General features: G+C 43.4%; 1 protein-coding gene across 1 annotated transcript in view; it reads right to left on the bottom strand.

The window, feature by feature from the left end:
- LOC119863554 (collagen alpha-1(XXVIII) chain-like) overlaps positions 1-15,718 on the bottom strand; it is a 62,240-nt gene that overhangs the window by 29,014 nt on the left and 17,508 nt on the right. The window contains 6 exon segments of the mRNA XM_043504855.1: positions 5,636-5,704; positions 5,785-5,853; positions 6,553-6,621; positions 9,687-9,755; positions 12,095-12,163; positions 14,173-14,241. Coding sequence (XP_043360790.1) covers positions 5,636-5,704; positions 5,785-5,853; positions 6,553-6,621; positions 9,687-9,755; positions 12,095-12,163; positions 14,173-14,241 — 414 coding nt within the window.

The following is a 15,718-nucleotide window of genomic DNA, read 5'->3' as shown; positions in this document are numbered from 1 at the left end:
TTCTTAAGTAAAAGAACTATGCAGGTCAGAGTAGGGAAGGTCTCAGTGAAAGAAAGACCAAAAAGAGGTTAAACTATCGCTTTGGTGTAAGGGACTGCAGAAGACTTTGTTACGGCCTACTCAGGAAACTTCTGCTTTCTCGAGCTGAGAGGTTACTGTGGGACATAGATAGCTGCTTCATTATTGTGGGATATAGATAGTTCTTGAAGGACACAGCTGCTTGGCATGACCCTTCACCAGGTAGCGGAAAGCCCCCCTTTGAAAGTACCTAATTCTATATTCATGAGCTGTTTTTGTGTAATGCTTATTAACGCTGACTGTCTGCCCCTCCATTGGACTCCATCCCAGGCAAAGCTCCGGTGTGCTGGGTTCCCCGCCTTTGTGACTGCAACGCTTGGAGTCCCCGTTGCGGGTGGGTCACTAACCTTCAGTAAAGCCAATAATTCACAGCTGTGAGTAAGCCTCGTTTTTCTCAGAGTACTCCTGCCAGGCCTGTGGTGCTTCGAGCACCGTGGCCCAGAACATTTGGCGCAGTGAGCAGGGTACCCTGAGAAGTGATGCCACTTTGGCCGAAGGTAGGGGAAGTGGGGAAGCCGTCGCTGTCCCTACAGCGCATACCAGGATGGCCCCTGACAGAGCGCTGGGGGCCGGTAGCGCGGATTATGGCCAGGTGGGCTGCTCTGGTGGACTGGCCGGAGTTCCAACAGGCTGCAGGGGTCACGCCCGTGGTTGAGGGATTATACCGGGATGCGAGTGAACCGGCGCTCTGGGGCGGACAGGCGGGTGATGGGGGAGCTAGGGTGGCTCCTCCTGACCGCGGTCCAGGCCCAGGACGAGGAGGTGCTCCACTTACAGCAGGCCTGGAAGGGAAGACTCAACGGAGGCCAGCGCTGTGGCTCAAGAAGTTGTCACCTCCCAGGCGGAGCGCGCCCAGGAGCTGACACGACGCTGCGAAGTGTTGGTTGCCCGGGTAGCGAATAAAAGGCACCTCAGGCACGGGCGGCAGCTGATCACCACTGCTCAGGTGCGTGCGGTGACTGTGGTGCGTGCTGCCCCCCTCCTGGGACCCTGAGACTTGGGATGGGAATATTTGGGACTCCTCGGACGAGGGCGGGGAGGAGTCCCCTGCCGTGGCTCTGGCGCGCCCGGTCCGGGAGTTGCAGGTGGAAGGAGGCGCCCTACAACCAGAAGTTGTCCGCACGTTTAAAACAAGTGAGTTGCAGGACATTGTGAAGACGTTCCGACAGGAGCCCGGGGAGAGTGTCCTGTAGTGGCTCGTGAGGGTCTGGGACAATGCAGTTTTGTTGCTTTCTTATGAATTTCAACAGTTGGGGGTCCTATCGCAAGACTCTCAGGTACGTGCACAATTGGTGAAATCGCCGTGGCCGCAGGCCAGGGGGAAAGACGTTGAAAGCCCCTCGTTGTAACTCCGGCTGGCGGCTGCACTGGAGGCGGCCTACCCATCGGTGGGGGAGTTGGAGGCACAGGTGCGCCCTGGAAGACCGTTCCGGAAGGGGTGCAAGCCCTCCGTCAATTGGGAATGGTCTAGGCTGTCTCCACAGGGCGGGAGATGGGGCCAGACGATGTACCGGTGACAAAATCGATTAAAGCCACAGTGTCACGCCTGGCCCCTGATGAGTTAAAACCTTCCCTCCTCGCAGTTGTCATGGCAGAGATATGGGCGCGTGGGAGACTTGGCAGCCACCCTTATGCAATTGGAGGCTGCCTTGGTGGGTGCTAGGCCAAGAGCCATATGGGCTGCGAAGGGGCAGCAAGATGGGGGACAGGAGAAAGGGGAGTTGCGGGTGCCCCGGAAGACCTTGTGGCTAGATCTCTTGCAGGCTGGTGTCTCTCGCGAGGGAATCAATGGAAAGCCAACAGCAGATTTATATAAGCGGTGGATGCAGCTGCCCCCTACCAAACGTAGTGCTGGAGGAAAAGGGGAGAAGAGTGTGGAGCGAACCAAGCCAGCGGAGCCCTCTGCTCCGCCAGCCAAGTGGAAACTGCCGCGCCCATATTGAGGGCGTGGCAGGTCCTCCGTTCCGTGTGTCCGGGGACCGACACCCCTATATACCCTAGCGATTCGCTGGCTGAGGGGAGGAGTCCAACACGTGTTGGCGTTGATAGATACGGACAGCTGGGTATTATACAAGGGCTTCTGGACCTGGATAACTGCATGGGAGGCGAAGGGTTGGGAACTCGCAGGCCGGACCCTGTGGGGAGCGGTGCTCTGGCAGCAACTCCTGCGCTATGCCCAACAAGCCCCTCTGGCCGTGCGACATGTAGACGCCCACACAAAGGCAAAAACCTCTGAGGCCCACTGAAATGCAGCAGCCGATGCAATGGGAGCGAGGGAAGGTCCTGTGTGATCTGTTCCCTTTACCTCCCGTAGGTCTAGAAACCAGCGCCCCGAGCGAGACCGAGTGGCACGTATTGGCTAACGTGTGGTGGACGCAGCGGGAATCGCAGCCTGCCGTAGTCTTCACCACCAGGGAAGGATGGGCATACATACTCCTGGAAGGGGAAGACTATCCCCGCATGGTCTCGCTCTCCTGTTTGTCATGGTGCTCCTTCTGAGAATCACCGCTGCAAGAGCTACAACCTCCTCCGTGAATACCTCGTTGGTGTTAGCTCAAAGTGCTGTTAATGTGACATCGTTTTGCTTACCGCGTACGTATCCCGTGGGTGTCTGTTTCATTGGCATCTGCACAGACCTGACTCTCGTCCAGCACTATTCCTTACGGAAGACAATTGATAAGACTATTACATATACGGATTTGTATGCTTTGGGTCCCGCCCAATACAATGTAGACGCGTCTATGTATTCGTTCCGTCGTCTTGGCTTGTATTTTTTGCTGCCTTTGCGGCCGTGGCCTAGTTTCCCAGTGCTGTGTGCAGTTTTCCCTCCACACTGCATCATCATGGTCCTTAGCGTCGGTCAAGAAAGCGAGGGGAGGAGTGTAAGGGACTGCGGAAGACTTTGTTACGGCCTAGCCAGGGAACTTCTGCTTTCTCGAACCGAGAGGTTACTGTGGGACATAGATAGCTGCTTCGTTATTGTGGGATATAGATAGTTCTTGAAGGACACAGCTGCTTTGCATGGCCCTTCGCCAGGTAGCGGAAAGCCCCCCTTTGAAAAGTACCTAATTCTATATTCATGAGCTGTTTTTTTTGTGTAATGCTTATTAACGCTGACTGTCTGCCCCTCCATTGGACTCCGTCCCAGGCAGAGCTTCGGTGTGCTGGGTTCCCCGCCTTCGTGACTGCAATGCTTGGAGTCCCCGTTGCGGGTGGGTCACTAACCTTCAGTAAAGCCAATAATTCACAGCTGTGTGTAAGCCTCGTTTTTCTCAGAGTACTCCTGCCAGGCCTGTGGTGCTTCGAGCACAGTGGCCCAGAACATTTGGGAAAATGCATTATAATTGGAAACCTCTTAGGATAGATGTGGAATTGTATAATAAAATTAAGGGAAAAGGAGTGTTAAATGTGCAAGATATGGCATATCAATATGGTTTCTGATAAGTGGGATGCTACCGCTGTATGTACACTCATGGCTCCAAAGATGTAAGAAAAGGAAGAGTGGGAACAACATTCTGCATTCCTTCACTCAAGAAAGCTGTGAGGCTATCGAATTTTGTAAATATTTTGACAGCCGAACAGGCAGAGATATTACTGGCATTAAAGTGGGTATAGAGGTGTGCCAGCTGCCATAGTCATCCTGTCTGATCCATTATCAAGACTACTGGTGATCAGAAACAGCACTTCAGATAGCAGAAATTATATATTTAATGAAATATTACCATTAACAGAATTGATGTAGTTGGGTGTAATCATAATAACAGTATGGATTCCAGTACATGTAGGGCAGTGGACAATGAGCTGGCAGACCAAGTGGCAAAAAAATGCTGTCAAACATGAGCAATCTGATTTAGAGATCCCTTTAAGTAAACTGGAGTTTAGAAATCTAATTAAAAATGACTGAGAGGAATGGCAAGAAATATGAGCAAAAGAAACGAAGGGGAAAAGATTCTGTGAAATACGCCCAATATTTGAAAATGCTGATATACTCCAAGGCCTTGAGAGAGAATGTGAAATGGGTCTATTTAGAATTTTAACTGGCCATTGTGGCTTACATAGTAATTTATTAGATGCAAACATAAAGATGGATTATGCTGGCCACGCAAGGTCTAGTAAACAGTTGATCATCTCCTTTAGGAGTATAGTATAGTACCATTGAAAGGGGGTATTATATGAAAAACATAGAGGCCTTAAAGTATCAACATTTTCACTGCAACACCTATTAAAAGCATCAGAAAAATGGGTCCCCATAAAAAAAAATTGCAATTCTTTTAGAATACTGGAAAGGTGAAAGACTTAATTCAAGAATTAATCTATAGCGTCCAGAGCTTGGAGGTCATAGACTCAGCAAGTGAGTCTGCCGCACTATAAAACACAAGTGGAAGAAGAAGAAATGGGCTGCAGGGAGATAGTCTGTGGTCACTCTCTGAGGGACAGAAGAAGTAGGAAGTAAGGAGGGAGGCAGCAAGGAGTCTGAGGGAGTAGATCTTGCTGCCTGCCAGAGGGTTCCTGGGCTGGAACCCAGAGTAGAGGAAGGGTCTGGTTTCCCCTACCAACTACCAAGGAAGGTTGGTTGAAACTCCCTAAGGTAAGGTGTATAAGGACCTCAGAGTCCAGAGACAGATGGAATACCTGTTGTGAAGGCACTGGACTATAGCTAGGTTGGACTCTCTGTAACCCTGGAAGGGGTGGACTAAAACATGACCTGGCCAGAGCACCAAGCTGTGGGAAGAGAGACCACCGTAGAGATGGAGCAACCATTGGTAGGGGGTAACATATAGGTACGCTGCCACTATGCCACACCTGGTCATGAGCAGGTGCTTCTGGGTGAGTGAACCTTTACAGGCCCATATTTCTTGCTCATCATCGATATTTCTTTTCAGAAAGTCCCTTTAAATCTCCTGTCCCAAACACTTTCATAGTGATCTCTTTTACTAGCAATTCCATCTCTTAAATGAACTCTTCTGGACTTCAATTTTGACACCTAAGAATGTGGTCCTAATGAAACCTCATGCTGCTTTCTAACATTTCTGAATGCATGACATTAAATGAAATATAGGGAGAAGCAACCACACCAGCAACAAGAACAGAAGGCAGTCTGTAAGACAATGACATGCTGCTCTGGAAGGGATGCAATGCAGTCAGGAAGAGAGATACTGCTGCATGAGGCCTGGTGCAATGTTCAGTCAAGCATAAAATATTCTTTTGGAGAGATGGGAAGAGATCAAAAGAGCCTGCAGCCTATATAAGGAAGTGCAAGTATGAAGCAGAGAACCCTACTCTCTGGCATAGAGTCCCAAAAGGTTCCTTGATAGCAGCAGGCCATAGAAAGAAGCTAGGCACATGGCAGTTAGCAAGGCCTTGCAATGGGTTAGGGCCCAAATTTACTACAATAATATTAATACAGAAAAGTAATAACTTACTGTAGCTGAAGCAATGTACCTATTTACTTTCAATATTAAGAATCATCATAAAATTAAGCCATTTATTATATGTGATATTTAATGCTAAAACCAGAAATTTCTGTTGTAGCTCTTACATCAGTGAATTTCCTTACCTTTGATCCAGGTAGCCCTTGTCCAGGTGGCCCTCTTGGACCAGGTGGTCCTTTTGGGCCTTCTACCCCCTGAAAAGATTTTAAAATTAATCTTTAAAATTAAAATGGTCTCCAATATTACAGAAATGCTTTAAAAATGAAAATGCCACCTTTTCTCCTTGAATCCCAATGCCAGATAACCCAATAGGCCCAGGTAGACCAGGTGGGCCAATTTCACCCTGTTGAACAAAGTACAATTGCTTAACTTTGTAAAGATATGGAAACAATTTGGGTCGGATCCTCAGCTGGTGTACACTGGCATAGCTCCTCTGAAGTCAATGGAGTTACTTCAATATACACCAGCTGAGGCTCTGACCCTACACCTTATCAACATTTTTTCTTCTTCCGATTGTGTTTTATAGTCTGGCAGACTCACTTGCTGAGTCTATGATCACCAAGCCCTGGAATATCCATCACTGGAGATTTTTAAGAGCAAGTTAGATAAACACCTGTCAGGGATGGTCTAGATGGTGCTTGCTCCTGCCATGAGGGAAGGGCCTGGACTTGATGACCTCTCAAGGCCCCTTCCACTCCTATTATTCTATGATTCTAAAGAATCCATTTATACATCTTAGCACATGCTGGTCAGCTGCTGTAAACGACTGTTAGTCTCTTCCCCCCACTCTATTCCAGATCTTAACTTTCCCAGAGAATCAATCACTTTTTGTTCCGTCTCACATTTTACTATGAAGAGATCTTAGAATTGGTTGGGGCAGTTTATTGGCTATAAATCTCACCACAAAATAAGTATTGTGAGGCTCCTATTGTAGATACCAATTCTTTATTTTGCTTCATTACATCTTTGTAGCTAATATCAACCCCCACTGCATTCAGATTCCTTTGTAATTTGTTAACTGCCTGACATATTTACTGCTCACCTTTTCACCTTTTATGCCAATGCCTGGCTGGCCACGAGGTCCTTTTGGACCATCAAAACCACGCTCTCCCTACATGAAAAAAATTACATGATGTTAACTTCAGCAATCCATGGTTATTTACTCTCCTCAAATCAGAGAGACTAGTGGTAGCATAATGATGGAAATCAAAACAAGAAGAAAAAGGCAGTGCCTGAATTTCTTTGTTTCTTGGTGTACCAAAGAGGTCTTCTTTTCAGACCTGAACACTCGTCAGTTTGACATTGATCACAAAAGAGAAATTAACAAGCTTCTCTTTACCCTTCTTTCCATTCAAGCACATTCGGCTAATCCTGCTTCCATTCAAATCAATAGTTTAAAGTCAGCAGGGCTGAGCCTCATACCTGCTCAGGGTTGAATTCTGCTCATTTACTCATGTAAGTAGTCTTGGTGAAATAAGGTAAGCAGGATTTGACCCTCGTTGTTTTGCCTGAATAAGGATTTCAGCACTGAGTCCACATTGTGTCATTGTTTCAATATAATAATTTGAGAGGAGCAAATGGCTTTCTCAGTATGACAGCCATGCATTAGTGATGATAATGGGAGGTGATAAGTCTACAGTGTTTCCCAAACTTGGAACGCTGTTCGTTCAGGGAAAGCCTCTGGGGGGCTGGGCCAGTTTGTTTACCTGCAGCGACCGCAAGTTCGGCCGATCACGGCTCCCATTGGCCACGGTTCACTGTGCCCGGTCAATGGGGGCTGTGGGAAGCAGCGGCCAGTACTTCCCTTGGCCCGCGCCACTTCCCGCAGCCGCCATTCGCCGGGCACAGCGAACTGCGGCCAGTGGGAGCTGCGATTGGCCAAACTTGTGGATGTGGCAGGTAAACAAACTGGCTGGGCCCAGCAGGGGACTTTTCCTGCACAAGCAGCATCCCAAGTTTGGGAAACACTGTGATAAGAAATAGACAAGGGGTATTAGTGAAAAAGGGTTTGTCATACACAAGGAATTTTTTAAAGAAAATTTAACTACAAAAGGAGATCTTAAGGAAAATGCAAGTTAATAAGGAGAAAAAGATTGAACTTCCTTGTATTTCTATTACTAAAGCATGTAGAAGAAGCACTCAGCTGGTGCAAATTATCATAGTTCTACAAAGTGAAGTCAATAGAATTAAAGACCTTCTCCCACTAATCACATTTCTCATTTTAGTTTTCCTTACTATTTTGAAATTTCCTACTTAAAATAACATTCCTTACTCCTACTACTGTCGGACATCTGCATATGTTTTCCTCTGACCGAAGTCTGATCTTTTAACAAACAAGCTTTCTTAGAAGAAGCAACTGTATAGTTTGTTTTAGATTTACAAATCAACTTCTAAAATACATGATTTATGTCAGAGACCTGACATACTTGGCAACAGGATTGGAGATTATACAATAATATAGAATCTGTTGATATATGTTTGGCTTTATTTCAAATTGGCAGTAACATATAGTGCATTTTTGTAGGCACAGGAGTGCTAATAACCCTGCTGTCCTGGCCAAATTCCAGTTTGATTAAAATATATTCATTCTGCTTATCTAAATTCTCTCTGTAGCTTCAGTTAGATGCATTCTTCACTTCCTTAACCTGTTGTGTAGTGTTGCTTGGCACTGTTAAATAGTGGCTGTATTTCAGTAGTGGTGGAGTGATTTCTGTCTGCTTTCTTTAAAACATTTTCATCTTTGCTATGTAAATGTAAGCGATCAACATTAACAACATCAGAGAACTTATACAATTCTTCCTGAAATATATATCAGAAATTGCAATGAATTTAAATAAAAATGATTATTCTGATAGCAACAGCCAAAACCAAACCCAGCTATTGCAGTATTGGTCTAAACAAAATGCAAGAGAGTTTGAGCTGAGGGAAAGCCAACATTAGCATTTGGGGCCATACTTGCAAAATGATTTTTCACCACTCCCCCAAACATAACTGACATCTAACAACCATGATCACCCCTAACTATGCCCAGGATCACCGTGGGGATTTTGAGGGGAGTTAGTTCTTTGGGATATACCTCAACCTTACCTAATTTAATTTCACATTTTAAAAAAACTCTTTAGGCCCTCTGCCTGCACTCCAGAGGAGTCCAGCTGCTTATGCTCGGGGCTATGCATGGCTGTTACATTTTAAAAAAAGTTCTGCAAGGGATAGTTGTTCAAGCACATTGGGAGTTTGGGTGTCATGAAGTCCCCAATCACGGGAAGGTTTTATGTGAATTCTGGTGACTTTTAGGATTTGTAGAGAATTTACACACAATAACTACATAATCATTATAGTTTACCCAGGAGGTATTTAAGATTCCATCTCCATTTATAAAATGGGGATAATAAAGCAGAAAGTTACATAGAAGGCAACAGATAGAATCAGTTTCAGGGCAGGGACTAGAAGTGGGAGTCCCTTGTGAGTCCCATGCCTAGACCACTGTATCTCTCATGCTATTTAGTTGTCTGTTGTTGTAGCCAAAGCTCATACTGACTTGTCAGCCTAGGAATTGGCTCAGCTTCAGGCCAACATCTGGAAGAGAGCTAGCAATGTTTCTAGTGCTGTCCCCTCATCAATGAGCTACCGTATCTAAATGCCAACAACAGTAGTCCGGGAGGCATTGCCTTCAGCTGATTTGGGGTTCTCCACAAACTCAGGGATCTATGGCCAAGATTTTCATTAACCCTAAGTGCCAACACTGGATGAAGGTAAAGGGTACTGAATATAAAGATTTAGGAAAAATCAATGACAAGTTTTCACTCTAGGGATCACTTCAGATTAGTTTGTTTTCAAGACTATCTTCCAAGGTAAGGTGCTAGAGGCTATTTTAAAATTAAAGCTCCAATTATTCCCCTTTTAAGGTCCCCTAAAGCAGGAGGGAGAGGCCACAGGCTATGGAGGCCTCAAAGGCCAGCTCTGATTAGAGGTAACATTCTGAGCCACTGGCTTCAATGAATTTGTACTAGTTTAACTGAGCAGCCTATTTGCCCCAGAGGGTTAGTTTGCAGGCTAATTTGACTAGCTAAATTTGTTGCAACAGGTCTAGTCCTATATGCATTGAAGTAAATGGAAAGTGGGTCACTGGTTTAAATGGGTTCAGGATTGGGCCTTATATATTATCTGTTACGGTACCTTTGGTCCTGGAAGCCCTTCACCTGGTGAACCTCTTTCTCCTTGAATCCCTTGAGGTCCTTGAGGCCCCTGTTAAAATAAATTTAAATCAGCCTAGAAAATATATCAACTATTCAAACTGATAACAGAGCAATAAGTCTTACTGTTAGTCTTTAAACACTTCTTTGCATTGGTACATAGTTATAACCTGTTAAAATAATATGGTAACATGATAGTCACAATAAATCAACAAAGAAAGCATTCTAGCCTGCAGCTATAACATGTTATACAGGATTATCTTAGTGGCTTACTTATGAGTCATTGAAAATTCCTTCTCTTTACTTGTCTTTTTAATTCTTCCCTCCTCATCCTTTGGTTCATTTTAGAAATTATTATTAATGCTTATTAACATTTGAGCATAATATACTATGCAGAGAAAACCAGACTAAAGGCCATACAAAATAATGTGTAAGAAGGTAAGTGAAGAGAGCTACGACTCTGTGGTATGAACAAAACAACAGCATACTTGCTGGTGGGAGCGTAGCCTAGCAAACATGAGTGGGCAAAGATTTATGCTAAAGACAAGTCCAGAATCTTCATATATTAGGCCTGTTATACAGTGGCTCCCTGTGTCTGTCTGCCTCTCAGCTCTATCCTGGCAGGCACAGAATGACAGATTTCAGTACTTCAGTAGAGTAGAATCCATAGAAGCTAACTGTGGTTGGAGAGGGTCCTGTGTACAGCTTCAGAACTATCCTTAATTTTAGGTGGAGAAAATCTTACTGTCTTCAATAATAAAAAGGAAACTCCTTTTCAAACAGTTGTGCTTTTCAATTTTATAATTTTTTTTCTGGTTTCCAAAAAAATTAACCAGAAATATGATTTGCCAGAAGAGTTTACAGTTTATAGAGAACTGGAGACAGTTTATTGTTAAACGATGATTGTAAAGCAAGCAGGACCTGCAAAAGAAAAGATGGACCCTCAAAAGATTGAGGGCATTGATTCTGCTGTCCCTCCAGTGTGGCGTTCCCAGTGAGAACTTTGAGCATGGAGCAACTGCAAAATCTGGCCCTGAGACACATGTTGAGCAGAGAGTTCTATTATTGCTTAGCCATGAGTCGCATGTAAAGGTCATGCATTGTTGCCATAATCTGCTTCCAAGTCCTCTTCTCTGTACCAGGGGATACTCTCTGACATCAGTCCTATACCTAATACATTGTACGTCTCCTGGTGCACCAGTGCAGCTATGATGGTTGGCATATGGGGGTACAGACAAGTCTTTGTCCATCCACCACCTCTTCTCATCCACATGCTCAGGATAGGGGATGTAGGACCTCCACAGAGGCTGCTCTTTCCCATGTAGCTACCTGCAGTATGGGTAACTAGCACAGGTGATGAAGGGGGCATTTCCCTAACTTTACTGACACATTGTCACTAGTGGTATGATTTAGTAAGGCTGTTTACCCTGTGGATTCAGAACCCTTCAGCAAGAAGCACTCATTCTTCTGCATGAATTTCTTTTCAAGCTGGGCTGAGGTCAGTCTATTTCTCATCAAATACAGCTTTCTCATTTTAAAGAGAAAATGTTGTATGAAATGATTCTTACAAATTTCTGCCTGTTCATGGGGGAAAAGCTACTTCTGAATAATCCTGGACTATATTCTCCTCACGGTTACAGTATATAACCTCATTGAACTGAAGAGAATTTAGCCCAGAGTACATTGAACAGTTTAATAAACCACACTGATTTGGAAAAGGGTCTGCACTTGACTCTGAAGATTGGTTCTACTCTAAAAAGTGACTCTGCAAAAATGGTAAAGTGGGCCCCAGGTTTGTCTCAAGTGTGCTCAATTTACAAGTAAAAAGATATGTGGAGGGAAGGGCAGGATTCCTCATTGACAAACCTACAACCCAGTCATGTGTGGGTTTTTAATTCATCAGTCATTGGTTTTGCTGACCAAATTATGATTTTTAGGGAAACCCATGCAACCTGAATGCCTTTATGGGGACTGCACAGATGCACATGTTTGGAATGTACTAAAAGAACTGGGTTGATAATCCACAGAAATTAGCTGTGCAGGCTCTCTCTTAGCTATGCAGGCTCTGCAATGTTAAGAGGAGTGAGAAGCAGTAAAACCTTAAGTCAGCAGATATTGCTTTGAGTACATGCAGGAGCAGATTTTTTTTTTTCAAGTAAGAAGGTGCCATTTTCTTAGTTAGTTTGTGGAGTAGAAGCACAGTTTAAGATAAGGAATTCAAGATAGGTTCTTCAAACAACCAAGGGTGATGAAAGTCATAACAATTTCATGTGTATAAGAGAGAACTAGTCTAAAGATGAAAAGAATTGGCATAATTTAGCATGCAAATACTTGTTAACATGTGGGCCTTCAGAGGATTTCCCTCTCTCAGCTCTCAAACACAGAACATACCGGTAGTCCTGGCTCACCAGCTCCAGGTGGGCCAACAGGGCCTGGTCTTCCTATCAAGCCAATGTCACCCTTCCAACAAAGACATATTTTAAAAAGCTTATTTTTTATGTATTGGTATTTGCATTTGCACAATATATAAACACTTTTTAATCAGGCATCTTTTGTTTGGGTGTTTAATCTACCTGAATATAATAAGTGAGGCAAATCCTAATTTTGTCACCTCGCTGGCAACACATAAGACCCAGTAGATAGTGGAACTGGTGCAATTTCATGGCGTGGGGTAATGGATGGAAAGCTGCAACAGAGATCATGGAGCAGCTTCGCTGCCACATCGCATATAGAATCCAATACATCAATAGGTTGCATATAACTATGGCTTATAACTATGCATATGATTTTGTCACGGTTAAATTGGGCAAAATTCATGGAACAGACATGGTAAAAATGTACAAAATCAGGGTATGATCACAACAGGGCTAAAGCAGACACCCAAGCACCACTGCAGGGGATTGAAGCTGAAGAATTTGTGGACATCTGTTAAAGTAATGGAATCTGTGACGTCCATGATCAAATCGTACCTTTACTTATAACCATCTATCAGACCTTATTCCAACATGTTTATAACCACCTCTAACATATGTAACTGACAGCCAGACACCCTCTTAAGGTTTTTGGATCCCAGCAGTCTTCGCTCTTGGGCAGAGACCCGTGTCTCTCTCCTTCCTGACGGACATTTTAAGGCTGCACAGCTCCCTGCCTTACACTGAAATATCCCCAGCTGCCTAAGGCCAGTGCCTGTGCTTTGCTTACTCTCTGAGGGCTAAGACCAGTGTATTGCCAGCAGTTACAAGTTACCACCCATTGCTTTCTAAGCAAGAACCTTTATTCTTAAGGTAAAAAACATTACAGAGAGAACATATTAAAAAAAAACAATAAAAGTTCCTATGTGCATTCTAAAAGCTTGCCAGCAGTCACTCATCAACCTTATGGAGCCCTGGCTGGTCAAAGTCTTTCCAACCCTTTTGCAAAGGTTGGGGCTCTTGGACAAAAGGCCCTGTCTGTTTTCTGGATCAGAACGAAGGCCCTGTGTCAGTTCAAGCTCATCTTTTTATATCAAACATCCTTTCTTTGTCTTCTAGTCTCTGCAAAACCCAGTCTGAATCAGTATATGCAAACCACTCCAGAAGGTGGTACCTCTTTAGAGTTTTGATTAAGGTGAAACACAGACTAAACATCTAACGGATTTTTAGTACCTGGAGGAGCTGTGGTAACTCTCCACCATGGAGCAGAACACAATCATACATAAACCATTCATAGACTTAGTACAATATGGTCCCCAAAGATAGTGCATATGATTGCAATATCTGCCACAGCATTGCTATGTTCTTATTTTAGAAAAAATGTTTTTCCTTATATAAACTCTGTTTTCAAACATGTTTTTGAAACTGAAGCTTGAAATTAAATTTGGACCAGATTCAGACCTACATGTATGCATAAGACACAGCATGCACTATGAGTTTTTTGGTAAGTCTGTGTTTGATATTAACATTTTTAAATTATGATTTTTGATGACAGATCATTGAAAAAATAACTGAATGGAGAGCCCTTCTGAACCTTAACTCAGCAGAGGTTCAACAGCTGAGACACTACAATGTTTACTCTAGAAAGAGATGATGATAGCAATCCCAGTACAGTATATAAATCAGATATAGCCCTTATTCAGAAGGCTAACATTTTGTTTACAGTAAGCTTGTATTCTTTATGCCAACTATCTGAACCACCAAGTGTGTTCATAATTATTCTTTTGTTTGTGACAATATGTACGTCTCTATACTCAATTAGCCATGTACTCCCTGGTTTTAATTACACCAATACTATAAGTGGTGGTTTGTTGTTGTTGTTTTTTTTTTTTTTTTTTTTTTAATCTATGAACACTTTGAATAACTTTGCAGGTATCCCAATCTTAGCATTTATTGTACTTTATCCGATGATATATGAAATATTTATATATTCAGCTGCTGTTGCTTTTGTTCTTTCACAAAGGTATGCACAGTATACTGTATGACTAGCATTTTTACCTTTGGTCCAAGCAATCCTATTCCAGTTTCTCCAGTCAATCCAGGCGGCCCAGGGAGGCCTCTTTCACCCTTTTTAAAAAATAAAAGGAAACAATTTTGCTTTTAAAACATTTCAAAGCTTTGTAGGTTTCTAGAAGAACCAGATGTGACAGTGCTCCCCGTAAGACTTTATGACATAACTGGAATATATATGACATAACTGGAATATGTTCTATGCTACATATGCCATGTAACATATCTATATAAAGGTTATCACCTACTGAATCTATTAATCCTATTTGTATGCATGTATCATTTTTGTATTTGAAGTTATGAATATTGGCTGTGTACTGGCTTGATTTCTAAATAACCTTAGTCGAGCATTTGGTCAATTCCTGGAGAAAGGAATTCGCAAAGTTAAGTGCCCGATCAAGAAGGACTTAAGGAACAATGCATCTTGGAATGCTCCAATCTACATAAAAAGAAAAGGAGTACTTGTGGCACCTTAGAGACTAACAAATTTATTAGAGCATAAGCTTTCGTGAGCTACAGCTCACTTCATCGGATTTGCATCCGATGAAGTGAGCTGTAGCTCACGAAAGCTTATGCTCTAATAAATTTGTTAGTCTCTAAGGTGCCACAAGTACTCCTTTTCTTTTTGCGAATACAGACTAACACGGCTGCTACTCTGAAACCTCCAATCTACATAAGAAGTCTTGCTGGAGACATTCAAGATACCATGTGGGCAAGGGCTTCTGCCTGTAAAAACTATGAGTCATGCATGGACATGTGACTTGCCAAGGTGACTCCAGAACTCCATCTTGGAGCTGGACTTTGCATAGGAGAGAGGAGGGGGTCTTCACCCACAAGAGAGAGTCTATTTAAGCCCGTGGGAGACCCCTCCATTTTAGTCTTCAGCTGACTAAGGAGATAGCCTCTCCACCCCCTAGGATACCTAAAAGAAACTGGAACAAAAGACAGTAACTACAGAAGGTGTGAGTAATTGCTGGAGATTAGTCTGTAAAATGACAGGTTTCAAAGTAGCAGCCGTGTTAGTCTGTATCCACAAAAAGAAAAGGAGTACTTGTGGCACCTTAGAGACTAACATATTTATTTGAGATAAGCTTTCGTGAGCTACAGCTCACTTCATCGGATGCATCCGATGAAGTGAGCTGTAGCTCACAAAAGCTTATGCTCAAATAAATTTGTTAGTCTCTAAGGTGCCACAAATACTCCTAGTCTGTAAAAGGAAGCTTACTGGAACTGGTGAGGTTTTGTCTGTATTCAGTTTATTACACATAGACTTGTGGGTTTTATTTTATTTTGCGTGGTAATTCACTTTGTTCTGTCTGTTATTACCTGGAACCGCTTAATCCTACTTTCTGTATTTAATAAAATCACTTTTTACTTATTAATTAAACCAGAGTATGTATTAATACTTGGGGGGACAAACACCTGTGCATATCTCTCTATCAATGTTGTAGAGGGCAAACAATGTATGAGTTTATGAGAGTAAAACGGATTTATTTAGGGTTTGGACCCCACTGGAGTTGGCATCTGAGTGTCA

The sequence above is a fragment of the Dermochelys coriacea genome, chromosome 11 (genome assembly GCF_009764565.3).
Source record: "Dermochelys coriacea isolate rDerCor1 chromosome 11, rDerCor1.pri.v4, whole genome shotgun sequence".
Classification (NCBI taxonomy): Eukaryota; Metazoa; Chordata; order Testudines; family Dermochelyidae; genus Dermochelys; species Dermochelys coriacea.
This window is presented reverse-complemented; position numbering and strand designations above follow the sequence as displayed.